At 32.2% G+C, this 11247-nt stretch overlaps 1 protein-coding gene across 1 annotated transcript; it reads left to right on the top strand.

Moving 5' to 3' along the window:
• Positions 1-8052: 8052 nt before the first annotated feature.
• LOC105804624 (uncharacterized) lies at positions 8053-11238 on the top strand. Its single transcript, XM_012637313.2, has 2 exons — positions 8053-8643; positions 10733-11238. The coding sequence occupies exons 1-2, from the start codon at positions 8358-8360 to the stop codon at positions 11101-11103; spliced, it is 657 nt and encodes a 218-aa protein (XP_012492767.1). The 5' UTR covers positions 8053-8357; the 3' UTR covers positions 11104-11238.
• Positions 11239-11247: the final 9 nt, after the last annotated feature.

Genomic DNA, 11247 nt, shown 5'->3' with positions numbered 1-11247 from the left:
TATTGTAATGTATTTAATTTATATTACAAAATTTGTTCCAAGTTGTAATGTTGTAATGTTGCAATTAATCTACTTTATGACCATAAAGTTTGTTCCAAGTTTTAATGTTGCAATTAGTCTAATTAAATAAATACAAAGATTGTCTTTTTCTTTATTTATATTTTATTAGAATAAAAAGTACAAACTTTGTAATATTTAAATTGCAAGAAACCCCTAAAATTGATGGTTTGATGGTGTGGTCCTAGGGGTATATTTCTGCAGGGGTCGACGTTCACGTTGTGGGTGATCGCGGCGATCAACATCCTCTTCAGCCGCAGGTAGGGGTGTGTGAAACATGGAAGAAAAATCATATGCCTCGAACACCATCGATGAGCTAGAGTTGGGAGGAGTGCTGTAATACGATTGTATCGGACTAAAGATATCAATCAAACCCGGAATGATATCCGTGTCCTGACGAGCTCGGGAAATAGTCATTGACCCGCAACTCCGAATAATAAGAACTATTAGCGGAATGTGTATATGACCGCTCGAGCTCGGGCTATGGCTGATGTTCTGGCTCTGGCTCAACCTCTATATCGGGCACTGGCTTGTGTGCCCCAAGTTGATGCATGTGTGGGGGGACTACAGTCGATTGCCCACCAAGTAAATATGGTTTTCCATTACTAGAGTATCATTGTATGTACTCTAATGATGGTTGCAAATCGGAAGAAATATCCATCTGAGGTCTTCGCGTCATCCGGTTATCCCACATTGCAATATATTTCTGGTGCACAACCCTCAATGATTACCTTATTTTCTGTAATACCCTAAAAATTATTACAGTAAGAAAGTAAGATAATATTCCTGATATAGTAAAATAAGGAAATAAAGTGATAAAAAGGGTAATTGTGAGTTATGTCAACATTGGGAAGTATATTATGACATATTAATTCAAGAAAGGATTAAATCGTAAAAGTGAGAAAAGTTTTGTTGCCCAAGAGTAAATATTCAAAATTTGAGGGGTTAAAGTGTAAATAAAAAAATTTGAAGGACCAATAGTGTAAATATTTTAAGGGTGGAATAATCTAGAAACTAAGGAAAATGGATGAATTAGGACCAAATTGAATATGTGAAAAATTTTGAGGACTAAATTGTAACTTTACCAAATTAAGTGATGACTCAATGATAGAATTTTAAAAGATTATAAAGGGTAAAATGGCCAATTAGAGAGAGAGAGAATTCTAGAAGGTAATGATGATGTTGGTGATATTTTTAATTAATTAATTAGATAAATGTTATTTAGTTAATATTTTATTAAGATTTTTAGTATTATTTTATTATTAAATGATTAATATTAAAGGGAGGAAAGATTAAGAGAAATCATCATCTTTCCCATGCATTTCACGTTAGAAGAGAAGAGAAGAAAGAAAGTTTTGCTTTCTTTACAATTTGGTCCTTCCACCAAAAATTCACCATTTTCACCTAGAAATCAAAAGAATTTCCATAGCCATCAACAAAGAAAGATAACAAGAAGACTATGGGGAGCTAGAATATCAAGTTAGATTCAAGTAATAGAAGCTGGAGGAGAGAGAAAATCAAGTTAAATGTTGAAACCAATAGGACAAGATAAGAACATTAAGATTTCAACATATTTTTAAGTGTGATATTATTGAAAAAGTATGTAAATGATGTTATAGTAGGGTTTTCTTATATAAGGTCTTATGTTTTTGATATATTAGTGAAGGAAAATAAGAGAAAGTGATGAGAAATATTATAGAGAAATGGAATAAGGCGTTATAAATTTAGTAATCAACATTTTGCACTAAAACAGTTTTGGATGAAGCGAGAGGTTAACTTTGAAAATCACCATAAATCGTGGAAATCGAATTAGAGTATGAATAAAATATGGAATTAAATATTATTGAGTCTAGTTTCTCATAGAAGAAACAATGTAAGTAATGGAATTGTAAATCATAAGATATAATAAATTTTGTGAGATAAGGTCGAATGAATTTGGGTTCCCTATTCGAATTGGAAAAATCATTAAAATTGTACAAAAATAATTATGGGTTATAATTTATATTTTTAAAATACTTAATGAGTATATTTTCAAGAGAAACAAACAGGGACATCATCCGAATTCTGTACAAAGAGATAATTAATTTTTAGTGAAGAGGGGTCGGAACTGTCAAATAGTGAAATAGGGGAACTTTAAAGAATAAACTGTACTTATTGGTTGAACAAAAATTTTGAAAATTTTATAGTCATAAATAAATAGTGAAATTATAGATAATGTTACATATAATCATGTTATATACATTAAGGATGTGGAATGGAGAGGAGGAGGAAAATATATGATTATTCAAATAGCATGAGTTTTCATTAAAATGGCTAATTTGCATGTTTTAGGTTTAGGGACTAAATTGAATAAAAGTAATATTTTAAGGGTAAATTTGTAAAAATGTCAAAAGTGACCAAATTGCATGAATGAATTGTTTTATTATTTAAATTAATAAATTGAATGAAATATTAATTTAGATAAAGATTGGGTGAAAATTGAGAAAAATAGAAAATTACCAAAATATCCTTGAATTCTAGTATTTTTGCAATTTAGCCTGATAAGTTCGTGTAACTTGAATTATGTTCTTAAATGTTTGAAATATTTGTTATTGATGTGAATATGATTTGAATGTTCATTGTATGAAAATTGATGAAACATTAATATATTTGATAAAAAGGGAAAATAAATCCCGGTTGAATGAAAGGAAAATTCGATGGATCTCTGAAATGGAATTGACGGTAAAAAAAAGGATCTAACCCGGACGGGTGATCCTATCCTGATATAGCCCTCTCGAAGAATATGTGGAAAATGGATTTAGCCGGACGGGTAATCCGAATTAGGGTCTGAATTTACCCTGGACTGGTAATTCAGATCCAAGCTCATTAGAGTAATTGTCATTGCGAGGATTTAGCTGACCGTAATCCCGACAATACTCTATGAGTTTATATTACAGGGGATTTAGCCTGGACTGGTAATCCCGCTATAATGATGAGGTTCGCGGGAGTATGCTCTCTGAAATGGAAATGTGCGCACATGAATATGAATTGACGGACCCGGATTTGTACACTAAAGTGTACCCTGAAAATCCATCGAAAATTCCAAGAAATTCAACGGGATAAATGTGGAAAAAATAATAAGGGAATGGAAATCATGATATTAATGAGCTCATCAATCATGGTATATATATTATTGATACATGGAAATTATTGAACTAACTTGAATGTTGAGTTTGAGCATGTTAGGGGAATAATGCATTGAATGGCATGTATAAGTTAAATTGGCCAACATTAGCTCATTAATGTTTGGATTTTGATTGATTTTAAATATGAATGCTTGATGAAATGAAATGTCTGTAAATTAATTTGTAAACTCCGGTAATGCTTTATAACCCTATTCTGGCAATAGATACGGGTTAGGGGTGTTACATTTTCCTCTCTTGTTAATCCTGTGAGTCTTCCCCAACTGCATTAGTGGACCTAGGATATACTAGATGCAACCAAACTATCGAAGCACTCGATCCCCGTGGTACCACTCGACCGTCTGGAAATTGATAATTGGTACGTTAATGCACCACATGTGAGAATGAATGTGAACAGACGAGGCTATAACAGTCGCAATTTCTGGTCTCCGATACGACATCCAAATAAACTGCATGATTAATAAAATGGTTAAAATTTAACACAGTTTGAGTAAGATATACAAAGTAATTACATGTCACGAATATTGGAATAGCTTATCCCTTCCTCGGCATGCTGTTCAATCATCAGACGATATATCAGGACAGTGTACGACCTCCCGATACCCGGATAAAAACTCTATCTACGAAAACAAATTTTATCACATGTTCATTAGATAAAATACGTATGCTTGGTGCCTAATCGATGCCAAGAATGACATCCGATAAAGAGTCCATGATTGCAGCAATATAAAGCATCCACCTATGTCTACGGCGTCAAGCTGTGTCGTCCGACAAAGCTCACGATACAACATAGCCAGAACTGCAGAACCCCAACTATACGAGCGAACATTCTGCAAATCAGCTAATAAGGGTAAATACATCAAATGAACCCTGTTGTTGTTCCTATCCGGCATCAGTACACCCCCTATCTTATGCATAATGTACGCTCGAGCTGCGCACATCACCTCATGCTCAGTGGCATTAATTGATAAATGTTCAAAATTAGCTTTCAGCCATGAAAATTTCAAACATGTAAAGTTGGACTCAGCCTCGTTGGGCGAGACTCCTAGTAGGCTATAACAAAGGGCAGTCGACTCAGTTATCTACTTACTCCCGTTACGGCACTCCCGTCAATTGGGAGCCCAAGTTGCAATGCAACATCCTCCAGAGTGACAGTGCATTCCCCACACGACAAATGAAAAGTGTGGGTCTCCGGGCGCCAACGCTCGACCAATGCGAATATTAAATCGTACCGCAAATCAAACATCCGGATCAATGCTGCTGACCCGAATCCATCTAACTCCAAGTACGACATCAGTCGTTCATCCGAGGAATACCCTATACCATTCACCCGACCCCTTAATGCTCGGTACGGGCCCTGACACAATTAAATTATAGAAAATAGTTATAATAACATAATCTATTTCTGTAAATGACGTAGAACTTTTTTAAGGAAACCCGTGATTAACAAATAACAATATATTACCATATTATTAAATGTATCTGATATGTGACCATCGTTCTTAATCAATGAACCCATTGCAATACCTGTAATTCCAAAACAAATTTCGGTTATTAATTTCAAAGTTTGATGCATTTTAAATATTTATCAAAATACCTAAATTTTATATATTGCTTTTAATTACAAAAAAAATACCAAACAGTTTTGTCCACATCATATTTTTTGCTATACTACATTAACAAAATAAATATATCTTAAAAATTAGAACTCAAACTCCAACTTAATGGTCCTATTCATAAATTCCATCTCAATGGTTTAATCTTTTACCTACACAAAAACAAAAAAAATTAAAATAATAAAAATAACATGCCAATAAATAAATATAACAAAAACATAACATAAACTATCTGAACATAATAAATACAAATACTTTTATTATTATTTTAAAATGATAATAAGTAAAATGTATTAGTTTAAAATATAATATATATAATAACATGCCAACTTAATTATTGTCAAAAATATAACTTTTTTTTGCATTGAAGGAAGGATTCAAAAGAAATTTCATTTATAATATTTATAAAAACATAAAATAATATTTAAAAACATAAACTTTTTATTCTCAATTATAAAATCTAAAAAATTAGAACATATAAACTATTGGTCCCTAATTGATCTCATAAATTCCAACTCAATGGTCCCATTCACAAATTCCATATCAATGGTCTCATCTTTTACCTACATAAATATATATATATATATATATATATATATATTAAAATAATCAAAATAACATGCCAAATAAATTACATAAAAATATATCTAATCAACCTAAAACACACATAACAAATAAATTACATAAAAAATAAAACATTCTTTGTACATAACATAAATAGGCTTTTTACTTCAATAAATATTAAAAATAAATTATGAATGAATGAAAATATAAAATAAATACAAACATACATTAATAACTCTTTTAACCAAATAATACCTTACAAAATTAAAATTAAAAATTAAATCCGAATTAAATCAATAATAATAACAACAAAAACAAATTAAATTAACATTAATTTATAACAAAAAAAATTTACCTTTTCTTAAACACCAACTCTCCTTTCCTTTTCTATTTAATTTTTTTTCTTCTCTTCCCCTCTCTTTTTTTTTTCCCTTTGTTTCCCGCCCTCTCCTTCTCCTTCTTCTTCTTCTTCTCTTATTTTCTTCAATTTTTTCTCTCTTCCGGCTAGCCAAAATGGCCATTGGGGACCTTATAATGGTCCCCAAACAACTCACGGGCATGAAATGTCCCATCCCTGCTGCAACATTGGTGCCGCCTCTTCCCCAGGCGTGACTGGTGCTGTCCCGTCCTATCACCCTTTTTTTTTCATCAGTGTTTATTTTTTTGTCAATTTTTTTTCATGTTAGATATAAGGTGGTGCTGCCTATGCACCACCCTCCACCACCCTAAATGTACCATTTTGGTACATAATTTTTGAAAGATACCATTTTAGTTTTTTTTAAATATTATTTTAGTAAAAAAATCCTTTTATTTTCTATGTTTTCTCACAAGTAAACTATTAAAATTAACCTATGACGTAGCTTCCACGTGAATAAAAAAATAAAATATATTTATTAAAAGTGATTAAAAATTAAATGATATTTTAATTGAAATGGTAAAATTAAAACTTGAGTAGTAGTGTAAGTTTTTTGTTCTATGATGTCTCTGAGCCTATTCATTTTATATAAAAAGACAAAATACACTCTTGATAATATTTGTTACTTTTTAAAACAAGTCTTTTTAGTCATTTTTCAAATGATTCAGTGTCGGATTGATTCATGATACCAACTAAACTAATAACCTAAACATAATGTAGATAGATGAGCTAATGCGATGGAATTTGTTTAGGACAGTTATTTTATACATTGATAGTGTAATTAAAGAATCATACAAGCGAGATTAAGAATCTGCCAAACACCTTTAAATCAGATGGGTTATTTTGACATAGTTTACTTTTGTAAGTATTAGTGTGATGTTTCGTATAAAAAGGCTCTCTTAGGGAAATTTAGTTCAAAGAATATTAAATTTCCAAGTAATTTAAGATTCCGAAATGATAATTTCCCATTTGGATTTAAAATATTACATTTAGACGATAATTTTACATTCTGAATAGTGTTAAAATTTCAAAATTTCAAGGGTAATCTCAATACCACGTTTTTGTAATGTAATGTAAGATTATCGTGAAAATTCAAGGGTTTAGAAATTTTTATCCAAAATTTAACAATCTCTTTATAAGTTCTGATGATATCTGTTCTTTTTGACACAATACTTAAAATTACCTATAGCTCCTCCCCGCCTCTTAAATAGGAGGATGATGCGCTTCAGCACACTCGAACCCACGTCTTTTTGCACTGACAACAATATCCATACTAATCGAGTTAAGACTCGATCGGTAACCCTTTAACTAAATGATTAACACTTTAAACTAACTACTAGTATAAAAATAGAGAAATTAAATCCAAAATTTAACCAAAAACCAGAATAGAGCTATGTGTAAATTGGAATGCAAGCAAGCGAGAAGTTGGAGAAAGACAGCAAAGACATATAGGGACAGTTGGATTCTTGAAATAGCGAATGCGTAATTCAATCCGCCCAGTAGTTTTACTACCGCTGCCTGCATTTCAATTGGTTTGGTCATTGGATTGGTGGTACTACCTAACTTTGTCAATGCGTGAATATAGGGAAGCTTTACTTTTCTCAGATCTACAATTACCATAATCTCCAATCTCCCAATTCTTTCAAATTCATCTACAATGTGTTTTTTTAAGGCAAAAGGGTCCATTTCTTTTAGTTTTTATTTAGTTTGAAATTAATTTTTTCGTATAATAACTTTATAAACAAATCGTTTTAGTTCTCTATTTAATTTTTTAAGCTCTTAAACTTACATTTTTGTTAAATTATCCCAAAATAAATGGAAAAGTTAACGTGTTTTAACTTTCTTGATGTTGAATATACATGAATCATGTGGATGACACGTCAACATTTATTTAAAATTTTAAAATTCAAAAATTATAAAAATATTTTAATATTTTTAAAATTTTAAAAATAATTAAATGTTGATATGTTATATACATGACAATCCACATGTATGTCACACTAATAAAGTTAACAAACTTCACTTTTTCCATCTATTTTAAGGTGATTCGATAAAAATACAAATTTAAAAATTAAAATTTTGAGAGTTAGAAAAAAAAAAAGGTCATTATGCTTTTTATTTATTTATTTTTTAAGACACTGCCTTACTGTAATTTATGTTTTAACCTAAAATATTGTCTTTCTTTTCATGCCTGCCTTTGCCTAAAAAGCAAGCCCATTAGCAGCATACCACACTCCATTAATAATCCCAATGCTTGGTCCCTTTAACTTACATGAATCAATCGACTTAGCTGTGTGAAGTTTCTTGAAAAGAGCTTCTTGCTTTTTACATTAGGGCTAAATGTATACATCTTTTAGCCTTAAACCCTCCTTTTCCAAACATAATTCCTACTTCACTGAAGTGGGTTTTTTGAGAAACTAAAACCCAATTACCAGAATCAAAGATTCCTACTAGTTTCTTGCTGAGTTCCAGATTAAGATATCTTTTTTTTTTTGGTTCATTTTGAGAGTTTGGGGAGGCAGGATGATTCAGTTGTTGTTTTTGGTCCTTTTTGCGGAGGGTGCAATGGCGTTCCTTCTATTGGTAAAGATCGGGCCTTTGAGAGAGCTTGTGATAAAGAGCATAGATCAATTAAAGATGGGGAAAGGTCCAGCTACTGTGAAAACTATTGCAGGTACTATGTCTGTGATTCTTTTATCCAGTCTCATGAGCATTGTTAAGATCCAGAACAAGGGTGCAAAGCTTGGAACCATGTCACCTATGGATCAGGTTCTTTGGAGGACACACTTGCTTGAGGCTTCACTCATCGGTATCATTCTGCTCTTCATTTTTTCACGCCTCTTCTGGTTCATGCACATGTTAGTAACTTAGTAGTTTATGTACTGACTGTTGAATTATTTGCCTTTATTTAGTCTCTACTAACTACAATGTTGTTGGGTACCTTTGATTTTAAGTTTGTGCTTCATCAGTTAAGCTTATGTTTTCTACGAATTTCCTAAGTTTTAGATTGTAAATAGGTTCCGATCAGGCTCAACTCCAGATTTAGCCAGACCGCAATGTGGGCTATTCGATACCTAATACTGGAGGGTCTCCGACCGAAAAAAGATTGGCCTAACTCAAAATGTTGTAGTTAGTAGAAACTTTATCTAGGCAATTGACAAAACTGAAAACTGAACTCCTAAAATCTAATGAACCCCAGAAAGGACTCTGGAAATCCTCAAAATGTCGATGTCGAAACTTAGAGAGAAAACTTTGCAGCCAATGACAACTACAGGGCATATAGGCGAGACTGACCACCGTTGAATAGTTTGAGTTGTCTCTCTGCATTGGGAAAAACATTCTTAATCATGAAATCCGGTGTACATAAGCTGTAAACTGACTGCATTTAACAATTATAGACTCATTATGTTGTTTTCTTCAATTCGGAGTGCTTTAATCTTTTAATGTGATTTTTGTAAGTGGCACTAAAAGAAGAGTTAGTACTTAGTAGTCTTGAACTCAATTTTGTATGTCAGCTTAGATAATCACTGGTACATGATCCATCATATGCTGTTCAAGCAGTAACGTATAGCTTTTTGAAGTCTGTGATAGAAAATGGTCTATTTGCTTGATAAGTCATTAGGGCATTTTGGTTAATGAAACTGAACCTATATTAATAGTTGGAGATGTGGATTTGAACTCAAGACCTTTTGGAGGTTAGGTGTGGCTAGCTTCATGCCGCTACCTTGGCCTCCTCCGTTCTTATATTTTGTATCTTTGTCTTGCAAATATTTGGTTATTCCAGTCTTATGTAGTTTGTTCTTCTCTTCATCCCTTGTACCCACGAACCACATATGCACCAATGAAGTATCATTTCTGTTTGTTCCCATACCAAGAACCTCTTGCTGGATCTTTTAATCAGTTTACTGTTGTCTAGATTTAATTGAGTCATGAGGAATTTGAGAAATTCACGGAGTGAAAATTGTTGGCTTTCCAGTGGAAAATTGGAGTATCCGAAACTCTACAATTATAAACTTAACTCTATTATCTGTTGGTACATTCTACAAATAACACAAGATACATAATCTAGCATTGCTGCTTTTGTGGAGCATATAGAATTTGAAGCAGTTGGGTTAAATAAGTTTATGCCTGTAACGTAGCTAACAGGACTTTTCTCACTATGAGCTCTACCAGGTCTTGTAGCTAGTATGCTCTACCATCATGAACCCTTTTGTGACTAATTGTTAATTCCTGATTAACTATGTAAAGGTTATAAATACAGTGGATATCAAATTAAAGTTCGGATGTCTCATAATGAAACCCTTGCTTGAAATTAAACTGTTTTAAGCTTTATTACCATGCAATGAAAGTAGAGTTCAAGGTGTTTGCAAGAGTTTTCTCAAAATTAACTCAATTGTTTTTGGTTGAAAAAATAGATGACTTTTCTCTTGATATATCAGAACGGCATGTGACATCCATTAATACGAGACCAAGATGGGATTTCGTATTGTATTGATTAGCAAGTGGTCCTTTGTTAACATTACAAGGTTGTATGCTACATATTGTAAACAAACATATTATAGTTTGTTAAGTGGTCAATAATAAAAACTGAATGGCATAAATATATAATAGATACTAAGGATTTTGGCTAGTCTTTACGGCATGGTACATTTTGAATGTTAGTGATTTTTCTGACAAAAGCTTTAGTATGTTTCTAAAAGTTGAATCTTTTCCATTACCATCGGTGAATTTCAGTTTGTAGCTATTGCTGATCCGAAAGTGAAGAGAATTGCTTAATCATTGATCATAAACTGAATAAGCTTCATGCCTGTAATATCGAGTGAAATGATTTTTCTATTTCTATCCCTTTATTTAGTGGTATTGATGTGTCTTTGTGCTGTCTGAACTTGATCTTGTAGGTTTTACTCTATTTCTCGGTTTCATAATTGATCGCATGCACCATTATATTAAAAAACTTATTGGGTTGAGGAGTAGGGTGGGATCTTCTAAAGATGAAGCTGAACGTATCGAGAAAGAGAGAATACAGCTTAAAGAAAAAGACGACAAAGCCTCCAAGGAGATAAAGCTACTGAAAGAAGAAATCTCTACTTTATCAGAGAATTTGAAGAAGCTGAAATCAGAATCTGAAGAGAAAGACAAGAAGATCGAAATTGCCGAAGCGCACGTTGCTTCTCTACAAAAACAATCTGCGGATTTGCTACTCGAATATGATCGTTTATTAGAAGATAACCAAAATCTTCAGAATCAAGCTTTAGGGTACAAAAGTTGAGGCAAATTTGAAGGGGTCAGATAAAAAAGAAATGTGTTTAGGGTACTGATTAGGCCTCTGCATTGTTGAAATAACTGAAGTTAACTTTATTAAGAATGATTTAATTTAATGATCAGAAGCTAGTTAAAGAAGCAATCATCAATA

This window comes from Gossypium raimondii, chromosome 7, assembly GCF_025698545.1.
Source record: "Gossypium raimondii isolate GPD5lz chromosome 7, ASM2569854v1, whole genome shotgun sequence".
NCBI lineage: Eukaryota > Viridiplantae > Streptophyta > Magnoliopsida > Malvales > Malvaceae > Gossypium > Gossypium raimondii.
This window is presented reverse-complemented; position numbering and strand designations above follow the sequence as displayed.

What these genes read in the sequence shown, in the direction of transcription:
- LOC105804624 (XM_012637313.2), top strand. Translation starts at nt 8,358, where the DNA reads ATGATTCAGTTGTTGTTTTTGGTCCTTTTTGCGGAGGGTGCAATGGCG. An exon ending in GCTTGAGGCTTCACTCATCG is followed by an intron (nt 8,644 to 10,732) that starts GTATCATTCTGC and finishes TTGATCTTGTAG; the next exon opens with GTTTTACTCTATTTCTCGGT.